At 40.5% G+C, this 16,224-nt stretch overlaps 1 protein-coding gene across 3 annotated transcripts in view; it reads left to right on the top strand.

Moving 5' to 3' along the window:
• The window catches only part of ddr2l (discoidin domain receptor family, member 2, like), a 38,050-nt gene extending 25,668 nt beyond the window's left edge, over window positions 1–12,382 (top strand). For 2 of the 3 annotated variants that reach the window (XM_004555765.5, XM_004555766.5), the window contains exons 6-19: window positions 415–562; window positions 929–1,034; window positions 1,114–1,294; window positions 2,269–2,509; window positions 2,592–2,669; window positions 2,907–3,049; window positions 3,539–3,650; window positions 3,800–3,916; window positions 4,961–5,205; window positions 5,290–5,417; window positions 5,912–6,109; window positions 6,236–6,470; window positions 7,867–8,016; window positions 8,291–12,382. In XM_004555765.5, the coding sequence (XP_004555822.1) occupies window positions 415–562; window positions 929–1,034; window positions 1,114–1,294; window positions 2,269–2,509; window positions 2,592–2,669; window positions 2,907–3,049; window positions 3,539–3,650; window positions 3,800–3,916; window positions 4,961–5,205; window positions 5,290–5,417; window positions 5,912–6,109; window positions 6,236–6,470; window positions 7,867–8,016; window positions 8,291–8,425 (2,217 nt within the window). In that variant the 3' untranslated portion in view covers window positions 8,426–12,382. Of the gene's footprint in view, window positions 1–414; window positions 563–928; window positions 1,035–1,113; window positions 1,295–2,268; window positions 2,510–2,591; window positions 2,670–2,906; window positions 3,050–3,538; window positions 3,651–3,799; window positions 3,917–4,960; window positions 5,206–5,289; window positions 5,418–5,911; window positions 6,136–6,235; window positions 6,471–7,866; window positions 8,017–8,290 lie in introns of those variants that run through there. The other variant, XM_023152561.3, reaches the window with a different exon arrangement.
• Window positions 12,383–16,224: the final 3,842 nt, after the last annotated feature.

A 16,224-nucleotide genomic window follows, 5' to 3' on the forward strand; every position in this document is an offset into this window, starting at 1 on the left:
GCATAAAATGTTACACTTTGGGAGTGGGAACGTGTTGCTTTAATAGCTTTATTGTTTGTTTGTTTTTCAGCCTAAAAAAAATCCCTCCTTCACTTGCACCAATGTCTCTTTGGGAGGTCCAATGCACACCTTCCAAACACAAGTTCAGCACTTGGAATCAACTCCAGATCTCTTGTCTGGTTCATTTGTCACTGAATAATGAGGGCACAGGCCTCACCTGGCCAGGACACTGTTTGTCAAGCAATTCTCTGAAAATCAATGGACTGTATAAAGATGGCTATAAAGTCAAAACATGTCACATGACAACTTGTAACAACACTATTAACCTACTGATTGAACAGATGTTCCAGGGGTTTAATCTTTCTGTACTCCTGGTGTGATGGTCTTCTTTGTATCCCTGATATCTGTGTACAGATTATTGAGGGAAACAAAGACGCCTACACCTCTGTCATAAAGGACCTCCGCCCTCCGATAGTCACCCGCTACGTCCGGCTGCTCCCCGTGACCAGACTGTCCACCACCGTCTGCATGAGAGTGGAGCTGTACGGCTGTTCATGGGACGGTAGGACACATAAACACACAGTTTCCTTGTTAATGTGCGTTTTCGTCAGCTCAACTGCCATTAGAGACTGTTTACGCTTCCTCAGAGACAAGTAAACCTCTTCATGTCAACATAAAAGCTTTTAATGTCCATAAACAACTGTTTTTCATCCACAAGCAACACTTTTATTTAACAAACACTGCTGTTTATCAGATCCTTATATCGAGCAAAAACAGGAATTTGAATGATGTGAGTGCGATCCTCACACTGTTGTCATGAAGGTTGAAAGTTTGCTGTTCTGAGTGCAGCTGTGGGATCTTATTGTGGTGAGATAACAGTGAAATGGGATGAATTGCACCTTTAACTTTCCACTCCTCCTGGTTTCAGATGGGCTGATATCCTACAGCGCTCCAGAGGGTCAGCGGATGCAACCGCCGGGTTATCCCATCGCCAACCTCAATGACTCCACATATGATGGAGTACACGAAAGGGGGTGGGTCTCTCTTTGCTGCACTCGTACATACATCACATATCAGCGTTTCCTGTTTACTGACTGCTTTGTCATCCGATAGGAAGCTTTTCGGCGGCCTGGGTCAGCTGACGGACGGCGTGATCGGCCAAGATGACTTCACACGGACCCACGAGTACAGCGTGTGGCCTGGCTACGACTACCTGGGCTGGAAAAACGACTCGCTGGAATACGTGGAGATGGAGTTCGTGTTCGACAGGCAGAGAAACTTCACCTCGATGAAGGTTTTTCATTTTTGCTTCCTCTACCTCATCAGTACTATGAACTCACCACAAACTTTGTCATAGCAGTAGTGGTTGACAGCACTTTTACATGTGCTTTTGCAATTACCAGACTTACTCAGAGCCTAGAAATTGCCTCTGGTTCAGATCCAGTGTCGGGTTTCTCTAGTTTGCTCGGCACCATGTCAGCGTCAGCCTAGGCTGATGGCAGGGGACATGTTTAAACATCTTTGTGAGGACAGTAAATTGCATGCTACTATACTTGTGGGGGCCAGCAGTCACTTATGGGGACAAAATGCCCGTCCCCACGAGTTTGAAGGCATTTTGGAGATTCAAAATGTGGTTTTAGTGTCAGTGTTACAATTAGGTTATGGTTAGGTTTAGGCTCAGGGTTAGGCATTCATTTTTGATGGTTAAGCTTAGGGTAAGGGTATGGTTAGGCTAGGGAAAGCATTATGTCAATGAGATGTCCTCACTAACATATGAAAACGTGTGTGTGTGTGTGTGTGTGTGTGTGTGTGTGTGTGTGTGTGTGTGTGTGTGTGTGTGTAAAAACGTACAAAGTAACTTAACTTTGTACGTTTTCAGGAGCATGCACAGTATTGTCGCATAATAAAAGAGATTGAAAAGTATTTTCTGCCTACCTTTATATCTGGTCAAGCTTTTTAACCAGTTGCTTACAGCTCTCCTTCATCACTGTGTAACTGATTTAACTGCAAACTTACTTTCCATCCAGCATTTGCTCTTCCTGTAATATGGAGCGCAGTCAGCAAGTGCTCCAGCAATGTTCAGTGGAGTCATGTGTTTACTTTTAAGTCACGCATCAGCAGCTGCTAGCATCTCCTCCTACTGTGCCATCATTGCCACTTTGTCTGAGTCCATTATAAATAAGCTTTAGATCCCCGTGGAACTCCCTCACGCTTTACAAACAATAGCAGATGTTCTGCTACTTACTCTTACTTTCATTCTCCATCCAGGTCCACAGCAACAACATGTTCTCCCGCGATGTGAAGATCTTCTCCTCGGTCTCCTGTTGGTTTAAGCCCCACTTTGTATGGGAGGCGGAGCCTGTGGAGTTCAGGACGGTGCTGGATGACCGGAATCCGAGTGCTCGCTACGTCACCGTGGATCTGAACCACCGCACTGCCAAATCCCTCCGCTGCCACTTTTACTTTGCTGACGTCTGGATGATGTTTAGCGAGATTTCCTTTCAGTCAGGTAACAAACACGCACGTGCAAACAAAAGTGCAGAACAGTAAAAGAAGGAAAAATAAGTGACTTCCTGTTTTTTGTTTTTCAGTGGATACCATATTCCTGACCCAAATGACATCTCCTCTACCCACTAAGGACACCATCACAACACCTGCACAGAAGACAGGTGTGACAATTAATTGTTTCACGTTTTAAAGTCGCCACTTCAAAACTGCGACAGATAGAGGGAGCTGTTTTGTCAGTTTGTGCTCAGGTCATTTTTTTTTCCTTTTTCTTAATTTTTGAGGACGTATATCTTTTTTTAGCATTTCTGTCATACTTAGTGGAGCTACCACTAACAAATGTATTTGCAGAAACAAATGATAAAATCTTTGGTATATGGTATTCTAACCTGTCTTCTCAGCCGCTGCTCCATCAGCTAGTGCCACACCAGATGATGGGAAAACACCCATCCTTATTGGCTGCCTGGTAACCATCATCCTTTTGTTGGTCATCATCATCTTCCTCATCCTATGGTGTCAGTACGTCTGCAAGGTATTAGAGAAGGTGAGGATACAAATAAATGAATTACCTTTGTTTTTCTGAGTGGAAGTGGGGGTTTCTTAATAAAGTACCTTTATTTTGTTAACTTCCTGTCATGTCCGTTGGTGTTAAACATGCTGTAATCACTTAATCGCTTTAGGTTTTAAAAAAATGTTCCTGTAAACAGCTGCATTCTCTGCTGAAATGCAAACCGTTTCCTAATAGATGTCCACCAGGAGGTCCCTGGTTCCATTTTATGGTCTTTAAGTCACCTCACACATTTGTTTTGATTTTTCAAAAAGAGGTTAAAAGCTGCAGTTTAGATCCCAAACTCACGTGGGAGATGGGAGGCATTTCTTTTTCTTTTTAGGAAATAAGATTATAGCTTATGTTTGTGGCTAAATCAGGACTATTAAGCATTAAATCAGATTAAAGAACGAATAAGAATGAACTGACTGACTCTTTACAGGCATCTGTGACCCCATGTTTTTTCTTTCTTCCATCCTAATCTAGGGTCCACGTCGGATTCTTGATGAGGAGGTGACGGTCCGGCTGTCGTCCTGCAGTGACACCATCATTTTACAGACTCCACCTGTGCCCCCGCGCTCTGGACGCGCCCCGACTGGTACTCTTCTTTTACTTGTATCGTTTAAAACATGCCTTTGTTTGCCATTATTATTCATGCAGAAAGAATTGGTGAAAGTTAAGGTGTTAAATTTCGTGTTTGTAGGAGAGATATTCTTATCCTTGACTGATTCCTGCTGTTTTCCTCAGGTCCTGTGAACACTGACCCTCACTATGAGAGAATTTTCCTGTTGGACCCTCAGTACCAGAACCCAGCGGTGCTGAGAAACAAACTTCCAGAGCTGTCACAGAGTGCAGAGGCATCTGGTAAACACCTTCAACGATGAAGTCGATGCAGGCGTTCATTTAAGAATTAGTGAAAAAGACACAAGTTGAGAAATAGCAGAAAGTCCTTTGAACGCTGCGTCATGATGTTTGTCTTTGAGTGACCGCTTCATAACCGTGTGTTTAGGCTTGTAGTAGGAATTTGTGTTAAGAATCATTGATGCCTCAGAGATGTTCCAGATCTATCCAATATGACATGATTAATCACAGCTGTAGAGGAAAAAAGGTCGAAAGCCTTTCAATAAGAGAGTCTGCTGCCTCCTGGTGGCGATGTCAGTAATTTCAAACAAACTCTACAAACTTCAAGCATCCATCAAAGTTCTGATCTTCTGTCACTCATTAACAGCTCCTCAACCTGTTTCTCTCCTGTTTATTTACTTCAGAACGTGTTAAATAAGCTCTTTTTTTCTCCTTTTTCTCTCTATTTAAGTTTCCCGGATGAAGTTGAACATGCATGCTCATTCATACTTATTCTGCAGTGCTTCTCTCCTTTTTCTCTCGGCTCTCTACGCCTCTTTTCCAAGTTTCCTCTTCTTCCAGCTCTCCTCCTTGGTAATCCTCTCTATGACCTCCTCCTGCTGACTTCCTGTCATATGACATCAGGATGGCTTCGTGGTAAGAGTTGAAAGGTGTGACTTCATGCAGTTAATCAGATCACATATACTTAAGTGAAATCAAGTGAAGTTTGGAATTTTATTTTATTTTTATTTTTCAATTCTTTTCCTTCTATGAATCATCTTATGACCTACTGGAGGGGACCTAACCCTGAGAGGTTGGGATATCCTGGATTGAAAAAACTTCTGTAAAAAACAAATTCAAACTAGTAAAACTTCAGTCAGCAATTAGAATAATGGTACTAGTAAAATGATAAAGATGTACTGCTTTTACTTTAGATAGAAAACTAGAAATTACCAGTAATTTAATGTTTTTACTATAATCTTGTGCTGTTGGTACTTTTCAGTAAGCTTCACTTCATTTTTTATTTATATTAGACATTAATTAAACAAGCGCTTGTCTTTCCAACAGCATGTGGAGGTGGCTATGCTGAGCCAGACATCACCCAGTGCACGCCGCACCAGTGTTTCCATAGCAATGCGCCACACTACGCTGAGACGGACATCGTGCGGCTGCAGGGCGTCACTGGCAGCAACATGTACGCCGTCCCCGCCCTCACCGTGGACTCTCTCACCAGGAAGGACATCTCCGCTGCCGAGTTTCCTCGGCAACAGCTGATCTTCAGGGAGAAGCTGGGGGAGGGGCAGTTTGGCGAGGTGAGCTTGTGGGAGGTTTCGTGGGCTTCAAAGTTATCCTGGAAAAATCTTATTTCATCCCTATTTCATCTTCTTCCCTGGCAGGTCCACCTGTGTGAGGCGGAGGGACTCCCAGAATTTCTTGGGGAAGGCTCGCCCCTCCCTGACCGAGACGGTCACTCTGTGCTTGTGGCTGTTAAACAGCTGAGGGCCGACGCTACCAGCCAAGCCAGGTACTCTTTATGAGTGTGTATATGAATCGCGACAATGTCAAACTATATAAATTTGGAGCTGAGGTGGTTAAAGGTTCATCCCCTGGAGAGCATATATTGGTTAAAATCAGTGTATTCATTGCTTTAATGTGTTCATATGATGAGAATGTTTCACTATTTATACACTAAAAACAAAAATATAGTCCATAACTAGTCAAATGAATAACGTGCAGGACCGAAAGCTCCAAACTGCATTTCCTGGTTGACTATTTTTTGCAGAGAAAGCCCTCCTACCTACAAATGCAGACCATGTTATTTGAAGTGAGAGCAGTACTTGACTCCGTAGATGAGAATATATTAGGATAAACTGGTGTAAGAGCTTTAAGGGATGTGCAGGATCTATCTGTGCATCAGGCTTCGCTGTAACACTGAGAAATACATACCTGTAGTTGGTTCCTTTGAGTTGAAGAACAGATCTGGAAATGCTTCCTCTCCTTTATCTGTCCGTCGATCAGGAACGACTTCCTGAAGGAAATAAAGATTATGTCTCGTCTGAATGACCCCAACATCATCCGACTGCTGTGTGTGTGTGTGTCGTCCGACCCACTGTGCATGGTTACTGAGTACATGGAGAACGGAGACCTCAACATGTTCCTGTCACAGCGGGAGATCGAGAGCACTCTTACACATGCCAACAACATCCCTTCAGTCAGGTTAACCATGCACACAGTTCGCACAGGTCATACATGAAAACAATCGAGCGTCAGGTTTCTAAACTATCTTGTTAGTGCACTTTTGATTCTCACCACTTTGAATCGCTTTCTGCTTCTCCACTTCAGCCTGTCTGACCTCCTCCATATGGCGGTGCAGATCTCGTCGGGGATGAAGTACTTGGCATCTCTGAACTTTGTGCACCGTGACCTGGCCACAAGAAACTGCCTGCTGGACCGCCGCCTCACCATCAAGATTGCCGACTTTGGTATGAGCCGAAACCTGTACAGCAGCGACTACTACCGTATCCAGGGCCGGGCGGTGCTGCCTATACGATGGATGGCCTGGGAGAGCATCTTGCTGGTAAGGTTTGGACGAAGGGAGTTGATTTAAGATACGATCTTTATTTTGCTCCTTTTAAACTTTACACCCCTGTCATGTGTTACTTTTTGGTGGAAGTTCTGCGGTTATTCTGCTGCTGCATTCAAAATCTTCAGATACTTGAATGAATGTTACCCTGATGATACTTTCCTCTGTATTAGAGAGCTGAGAGCTGCTGTCATATGAGATAAGCTGATACGTTTTCACAGGATTCTGTCTGTAAGCACTAATCATGATTCAGTAGCTTGAAGAACCATCTTTAAAGTCATACAGCATTTTTTTGCTGTATGACTTTATTAGTCTAATATAATTGTGCAGGAATTTTAGCCCACTGTTGTAGTTCTTAGGTCTTTTTTTTCCAAACTGGGAAAACATCTGCTGGTAAATAGGTGGTCAGATATTATTGTATGTTTTTCACATGTTCGTACAGGATATTGTATTTGTTTTAAATGTTATGCACTTGTGTGGTACATGTATTTTGACTTTTGTTGCTATGATGCCAGGTCTCTCTTGGAAATGAGATTTTTAATCTCAATGAGATTTTTTACCTGGATAAATAAAGGACTAATAAATAATAATAATGATGATACTAATAGTAAAAAAATTGCTGATTATGCTACTTAGCCTATTTTAACCCCCAATACTTCACACATACTACCAGCCAAGCCAGACTCTATGCAATGCTATAAATAGTCTTTTTCAAATGACTGGTAGTCTATAAATGTCTTTAATATTCAAAAGAAGAAGAGCTAAAAGTTCCAGAAGTTTATATAGGCTTGTAATTGTATTCAAACCCTGGGGACATTTGCCTAGATCAGTTCAGCGACTTATAAAAAACATGTACGTTCCCCTCACATCTTCTTTTTTAAAAATCAACGGCTGAAAGCAGTAAAACAGTTTTCCACAAAACAAATAACAAACTCTTTACAGTTGCTTGTCTTTAAAATTGCTAGATGCATAAATGCAAATGCAAACTGTTTCACTAAAGGAAGTTTAGCTAAGAGTTCTTCAAAAGCTTCCTGCCCTCCAGAGGAAGCACCAGTAGCGGTTTGCACACTAAAACAATGAAACATCTTTTTTGCTGCAGTGTTTTCTTTCAATAACTTTCCTGTTCTGCATTATGAATGTGGTTGCATAAGTTTAATGTCTTTTGCAGCTGTAAAGTTAAGCGAAAAAACAATGGATCCAAGCGGACCCAAACCTGGTCTAAAGCAGAAGCTTTTATCATACGTTTTTATCGTATCGTATTTTTTTGTAAGTCTCACAAAGTATCGCAATCAACATTTCATCAGCAGCTGTCTTCAGAGAGTCACTGAAAATAAGACAAAGTATTTTAAAGTTGGAGTGTTAAACTTTCAGATGTGATTTTTCTCCTCAGGGTAAATTCACCACAGCCAGTGACGTGTGGGCCTTTGGAGTCACCCTGTGGGAGATCTTCACTCTGTGTAAGGAGCAGCCCTACAGCCTGCTGTCTGATGAACAGGTCATAGAGAACACTGGCGAGTTCTTCAGGAACCAGGGCAGACAGGTGAGGCGAAACACAGGACAGAGTCACAGATTATTACCTTCTGTCACTGGATTAAATCATTTTGCCCACCTGAGAGTAAAACTGCAAACATTTAATTTAATTGCAACTGGATCCAAGACAGCTCATAGCAGTCTTTACAAACCTGGAAATCAGGACCCTTGTAAGTGCCTGCAGGATAAATTTGAGGGGCTACTAAACCTAAACCAACATTTGTCTTTTTTAACAAATCACTGGACTCTGTCATCACTCTTAATTCTCCCGTGTCCCTCACTAGATCTTCCTCTATGCCCCTCCACTCTGCCCACCTTCTCTCTTTGAGCTGATGATGCGTTGCTGGAGTCGCGATATCCCTGACCGACCCACCTTCGAGGGACTTTACCAAGCCCTGAAGCCCCACGTCAACCAGTGAGTCAAGGCTGCTGGGATCTGCTGGTTGGGATTTCCGTGGCGGTGGGACTCTTATAAGAAGACAGACTGACACAAAAGCACAGAGGACTGGAATTACAGTGCAGAGGGATTGTTGGTTTGCTTCACGGCACTAGCGACTCCCTTTTCTGAAAGACCAGGTGATGATGGAGGGAGACGTGACTAGTCAGCTCAGAGGAGAAAATATGGCAAGCTTCAGACCTTTTGGTCCATAGTGAACAAACCATTGGCAGTTTCATAGCTTCTTCTGTTTTTTTACAGCCGCTTTACCCCAAGCCTTTTGACTTGTTTGTGCCAAAAGTTGCCTTAAACCATTTGTTTCCTTCTCTTTGACTTTTAGAGATTACAAAAAACTGGATAGTCCTTGTAGTTTCTCCTTTCCCTGTGGGTTTTTATTATTATTATCATTATTATTATTATTATTGTTATTATTATTATTGTAAAGCACTGTGTCTGTGTCTCTCAGTTATTCATGTTCATATATTAATCCACACTGGAGCTAGGGCTATAGGGTCAGATTTTAGTGTAGGATTTTATTTTTTAGATTTATTCTATTTTAAAATTTTGTTGTTTTGTGGAGTTTCACAATCGTTGGTCTTTTTTTTTTTTGTGGATATGAATGTTGGTCAGCTGAGGTTCACGTCGCGGTGCCAAGAAGCTGAAGAAACCTGTGTGGCTCACAGACTGAAAATCAGTCGGTGGGTATCTGTGGGAAATTCTGAAAAAAAAGAACTTAAAGCCACATGAGAAAAAAACTGAATCATGCCACTTTTGTTCCCTAAGAGACAAAAAAAATGTTGAAATGCAGTTTTAAAATAAAAACAGAATTGTAAGCATCTTTGTGAAGATGGGCATGATGGTCAAAATTTATTTTGATTTTTATTCAAAGTGCTTTGCATATGTAGCAAAATCGGTACCAGAGGGAAAGGTCATGGATGCCTGACCCTCAGATGCTGGTCACAGGGAGATTAACCAAGTGTCGAATATCAAGGTGTCATTTAACCTGTCGGTGTTTGTCTTTGGGGACCTGCAAAATATACATTTTGTGGATAAAAAAAATCAAAAAGCATATCTGATTTAAACGTGGGCACCACGTGGTCAGAGTTTAGTGCACACCAGCATGCAAAACATTAAAAAAGCAGGATTTTCACTCAGCACTTGGTTTGTCCTCTCAAAATGAAATTCAGGTTCATTGGTCACACACGTCAGTGACACACAAATGCAAATCTGATAGTTATGAGCCCTGCTTAGGCAGCCCATCTCTGTGGGGAGATTTAAAACAGGTATCCTTTTTGATTTTTGATGGGCATTGTGGAACTTTATGAATGCACCTTGCATATCTCCTTATTTGAACTCACAAAGCTGAAGGTGTTAAGCTCTTCTCTGGCTTCATGTAGTCGGTTTTATTCACAGAAATAAACTGCAGTAATACTTACTGCATTGCTGCACATGTAGATGTCTCACCATTTGATATGTCTAGTCTTCTGTAGTCTGAATTTGCTAGGATTTGAACTCCAGACAAGGCATTTTGTCTTGACTTAATGTACCATCTACATTTGGGGCTGTGAGTTCCCAAACTACTGCGTTACAACAAGGTTCACTGATGAGTGAAAGCTGATAGACTGTGGGCAAATGGAGGCCTAAAAAATGTTTTAAGTGCTTCCAACACTGAGCAGGTATTTAACCGAAGAGCGCCCTGCAATAATAGTTCATTTTCTGACCCTGTGTAGTGGAATAACCCTGTGGCAGATTGTACCATTTTAGTTTAGTTTGTTCCTGAAGTTATATTTAATCAAATGTAGGTGTAAAGACTAATGTTTCAGCTCAGAGGATCTGATTACACGGTTCATATTCAAAGGCACGCTGGTCAGGAGATCAGTGTTAGCTATCAGTGTATGTTTTACATGGGGGCCACTTAACAGGTTCATGCATCAGAGAAGTCACTGCATCCAATCACTGCAGCACCTTTACTGAAAAAACGATAAAGATTTTTATGTTTAAAAAGCAATGCATTCATTCTGACTTTGTTTTGCATAGCATTCAGATGAGTCTTGTTTACAGAACTAATGCTGGATCGATGCAGACTGTAGACTGGATTTATTGTTCTTCTGTCAGGATGTCTTAGGAGTAATAAACTTTTAACAAAAAAACCCCAAAACAATAAATGTTTCATGTCCAAATGTTTCACGATGATTTCAGCTTCAGCCAAAACTGACAAACGATACGAGCGTTGGAATTTTCATGATTCTGTCTCATCTTCAAAGTGTTGGCATTAACTTTAATCCAAGTATCAGTCCTCACCTTCCTTCTTGCAAGATTAAAAATGTATAACCGATAAGGAAGTTCATGTCGACAGTGCAACGATTTAAGCGAGCAGTTACAGATATAAGGCCATACAGATTCATATAGATAGGTGACCATAGCCAGTGAGTATTTTGCACAACCTGACAAGGGAGGGATGGATCTGACTATGAAACTGAGGGATGGGTCGTAAGGAAGGCCCGTTTGCATAAGCAAAGCATACCCTGCTTTAAGTCCAGTTAACTCTAAATGAACTGTAGTTTACAAAATAAAATTTGTGCTGAATTAGGTCAGACTAGAAACTATTGAATAAGACTATAAACTACCTGGGAAAGTCTTTACTTCACAAATGAAGTTAGCTGAAGAGAGATTCTCATAGACTTCTGTACAATCAGACTTTTTGCCACTAATGGAGTTTCCTCTGGGAAATGGGAGGTTTGAGGTACTTCTGTGTTCTGTGCCTCATTTTTCAGACACAGAGACTCTTTCTGTCTTTTCTACAGTCTGTGGATGGTAGCGGACGGTGCAGCCTTTTGACTAACTAACTCAAGTGATGCTGATAGTGGCTATCATGTTAGTAGTAGCAAGAGCCGCTTTGCCCCCATGCTTCCTGCACCATTCATTTTAACATGACTCAATAAACTTCTGATGTGTCTGTTTTCAGAGTTCTTGTCTAATGTATAAAGGTGGTAAAGCATAATTTAATGTCTTTTTTTTTTTTTTTACTGTTTAGGTCACTCAGTTAATGTCAGTGTGTATTATTTGTATGCAGTACACATTTGCAGTATTTTAAATCCTCCCTGAGAACAAATCGTATAAAATTAAAAATGGCACGAACGGAGAAAGACCAAACATGTAGATTTTTGAGTACATTTTTCTGTGTTTTGTTGTTGTTGCAGTAGTGTTTTGTTATCTGTACTGTATCTTACATTTCTTTCAGCGTGTTTGTGCGAGTGTTTAAGAGAAAGTGAGATACTGAGTGAGTCTTTTCAACATTCCCTTGAGCACTGGGAGCTAGTTGAGGTTAAAGTGGTTAACTGGATTTGCTCGGTTGTGCCAAATTATGTTAACTAAGCAAAAGAGGGAGTTGGGTTTTGTTGTTGTTGTTGTTGTTGTTTTCAAGGCAAGAGGAAAGATGGACAGAAGGAAACCACTAAACTCAATCTCCCAGAGTCCTTTGCTACAGTGAGCCTGTGTATTTTGTTTTGGTTCCATTTGAGAAATCTTTTAGTTTGATAGTGTACAGTATAATTGGTCTATAATATCTCAGTGTGTGAATGCAGATTAGGTGTGGTAATTTTTATTAATAATTAATTGTCTATCTGAATTTATAGCTATTTCTGTTTGTTTTCCCTTTTTTTTTTTTTTACACAGGAATTCAGCATTTATGGACATTTTTCTGAACAAGATGTTCTGTTTTGTTTCCCTGTTGTGTTCACAGTAATTTCTCATCCACACTGTTTAATCTTTGCTCCCATCTTCAGTATGTTTCAGACACATATTGTACATAGGCTAGTAGCTGTTTATATTAATATATAGGGAGGAGGAAGCTTGGTGTTCTCTGGTCCCAAGTGGTTTTCACTCTGTACTTTATCTCACTTTGGTTTGTTTTCCTATAATAAACAGTAAATGTGTCAAAGATGGGGTTTTTTCTTTTGTCTTTGTTTGTTTGTTTGTTTGTTTGTTTGTTTGTTTGTTTGTTTGTTTGTTTGTTTGTTTTTTTCATGAGTAGAGAAAACACTGCAAATTGAAATCTAAGCTTTTCAACAGTTGACGTTACAGTTTTCAGTCTAGACCACATCGATGTTCTGTACAGCAGGGGGCAGCAGAGAGATTTAAAACACACACCAATACAGGACAGCCTATATGTGGAAATGAGTCCTAGAGAAGCTTTGTTGTTCTGAAGGAACACTGAAGGCCTGATTTCTGCACATTTTTATGCCTTTTGTTTCAGGTTTGAATGTTCTGTGAGGATTTACGCCTTTTTGGGTTTTTTTCCAAGAAAAATAAAGGTTAGCAGGGATCCAACACAATAACAGGGTCCGTGGTGGGCAGGAACTTTTTTGTGAATTAAGGCACTGGTAATAAAACGTAACAGCCAATGATTAAAAATGACAAATTTCAGGCTCTTTAAGCTCTACTTTGGTCTCAACCTCCTCGGGAAAATATGTCTAGAGTAACCGTGGGTTTACCAAACTATGTGGGTTACATTATTAAGCCAAGATTGTTGCATCACTCGCTCCCTGTTCAATGTAGAATTGAATTAAATCCTTCTCTTTATAAACAAGGTCTTGAATAATCAGGCCTCATCTTGTCTTAAAGACCTTAAGTACTGCATTACTGGGATATTTAAAAGTAGAATGGGAGCTTTCATGCCTCTCATTTGTGGCACTAACTCTCAGTTTGGATTCGGGAGACAAACACCCTCTTTCATAATGTGTTAAAGGTTTTCAGTTGGCTGGACTGCAGGCAGGCCAGTTTAGTACCTGGACTCTTCTACTACTTCTTCTACTATAGGTGCTGTGTGTGGTTTAGTATTGTCATGTTTAAATATGCAAGGACTTCCCTGGAATAAGACATCATCTGGATGGAAACATGTGTTGCTCTAAATCTTGTATATACCTTTCAGCATTGTTGATGCCTTTTAATGTGTGCAAACCACCAGTATAGGCACTAATGCAACCTCATACCATCAGAAATCAAACAGCTTTCCCATTTGGATTTCTCTGACTACAGAAGAGCTTTTCCACTTTGCCTCAGTCCATTTTAATGAGCTTTAATGAGCCACCGTTTCTGTTTTCAGATATTGCTTCTTCTTTGCATGATAGCACTTAAATCTGGATTTTAGGACTGGAACAGGAAATTGTGTTCACAGACTCACAGACGATGATTTGTGGAAGTTTTCCTGAGCATGCAGTGATTTCCATGACAGATGCATCCCTGTTTTCAATGCAGTGCCCCCTGCAGTTCTAAAGATTACAAACATCCAATACTGAGTTTTGGCCTTGTCTCTAGCACACAGAGATTTCTCCAGATTCTCTTAAGCTCTTGATGATATTATGTACTGTAGATATTAGATATTCAAAATCAATTTTTTTACAGATTGGTGAACCTCTGCTTATCTTATCTTTACTTCTGAGAAACGATGCCTCCCTAAAGATGATCTTTTTTTTTCCTTTTCTAGCCTTCTGATGCCCCATTTGACTTTTTTTTTTTAAAATAGGGATTGCTGCCATCAAATTAAAAATGACTTGTTTTAGTTTTCCCATTTGAAACATTTGATATGTTTTCCATGTTCAATTGTGAATAAAATATGACTTTATGAGATTTGCAAGTCATCTCATTGTGTTTTTATTTCCATTTTACTCAACATTGCAACTTTTCTGGAATTGGGTTTTGGTCTCTTTTAGTTGAGATGTTTCTTTTGTATCTAGGATTTATCATGCATCATAATCAATCAGTTAGTTTCCGTAGTAACTGCACAAATTCAGTAATGAAAGAGAAGTGTTATAAAACCTTTGCAGGTTGCTCATGAACTCTGCAGGAATCCTGACAATCACAGATTTTGTAACTGTCCTAAATTTGGCAAAGAAGCCAAAGGCAGAGGTTTGCCTGCATGTGTGGGCTCAGTGCCGGCAGATTTCATAAGGGTGGTTCACGGCCAAAAAGCACGGCGCAGGTTTTACTTTGATGGAAGTTTGTTTAAAGTTGCCATGTCTCTCTGTAGGTATGAAGTGTAAATGTCTCTTGGTTGATAAATTGACAGCCTAAAAATGTGCTGTAAGTTTAAAAAGCACTAAAAACCTTCCACACGTGTGAAGGTTTACACAACACTGGGCAAGGTGACAACAGCTTTTATACAAGTGGTATGATGCTAGAGTAGATCCAGCCAAACCCAACCTGACTGTAATTGTTGGTGCTCTGCTCCCTGCTGTCCTTCCAAATATGCGAGTAGGACTGGTCACAGTAGGGACTATTTTTGTCTCTTTAGTGTGAGAGCTGTCACGTACACCAAAAGCTTCATAGAGGACTGAGAATAGCTTGAGCCATTTCATTTTTGAACATTTACTTTCCTTTCACTTTAAAGGCCGTCAGTGACAGAATGACAATTAGCAAGTGGAGTACGCGAACATTTGGAATGGAAATGCCTTTAAGTTTCATTCTATGTCCAAGTCCTGCGTTTGGGTCCGTATCCTGCCACAGTGCACACCTTGAAAGGTGCAGCACTGTGTACCTATTTTATATACCTATTTCACCTTGAGACTGCCACCAACATTTTGCAGACTGGCTGAGAAATATACATTTTTCCATAGTGATCTGTGGTTACCAGATGGTCTCCAGGCCTGTATGACTGGAACCTTATGTTACCTGTGCATTTCCATGACTCTGCTACTTTCAGCTGCTCCCTTAATCCCAAGAGCGCAAGCACCTCGGCACAGATTTACACCAGATATACTTCCTGACAAAACCCCAAATGGGATTTGGGTCTCCATCTATGATTGGACCAAACCAAACCTTACAGTTTTAAGGTGAATGTGTAAACCACTACACTATGGAGTCTCTTCCATCTCCTTACTGATTCTTCTTCCCACCTTTCTTCACCTCATAAGGTTTTCTACTGTGGTGAAGAAAAGGTAACAAGGAAAATGTTGTAGGGAGTAAATGTTTTTTTTAGCTTTTCCACTGAACCCTCAGTCTTTGTTAGGTTGCCATTTAATCTCCGTTCTGTTTCTCAGTTTTCCATTTTTCTGGCTCCCAAATTTTGATTTGCTTCTAAATAAATAGATCCTTTCATATTTACTGCCAGCCATCAGTCCCATCCAAAAACCTTTATATTTAAATTTGCAGATAAATTAATGTAATCTACATCAGTTAAACATAAATAGTTATAAAACCAGAACTCTTCTAACTCTGGTTTTTGCATTATGTTCACTCGTGGAAGAATCTGGATGTCTGTATAAACTCTCACAGCTCCTACAGAGCAAACAGCAGGATGCTATAAGCCAGTCATGAATGAATCGAAGCAACAGCACAATCTTTAATCTTTAACTGAATAAAATATGATACACGGAGGAATGTTAAGCCTTGTGTGCACAGATAAAGGATTCGGGTCATTCATTAAATAATGCCACTGTTGTGTTTTGATGCAGGTAAATGCCCATGTGCCATTTTAAGAACTCGGTTTTAATTCTTATTTTGCCAAAAATAAATATATCTTGAAACCCTAAGAATCCGGAAAATAATAATTGTTTTCAAGTTCAAACATCTGGCTGAATAAAGCCTCATTAGTTTGTGTCGATTAAAGATTTAATGGTCCATGTCAGGAAACAGGGTCCCTGCAGGAGTTATAATAGGAAAGACCACAGAATAAAAAGGATGGAAAGAAGGAACCAGCAAATTGGTCCTAAATGGGCCAAATCACGCACAAGATTGAGGGCTTGGTGTTATTTTTCTCTAACATCACTTCAAAGAATGAAATTA

This window comes from Maylandia zebra, linkage group LG12 (assembly GCF_041146795.1).
Source record: "Maylandia zebra isolate NMK-2024a linkage group LG12, Mzebra_GT3a, whole genome shotgun sequence".
NCBI classification, from domain to species: Eukaryota; Metazoa; Chordata; class Actinopteri; order Cichliformes; family Cichlidae; genus Maylandia; species Maylandia zebra.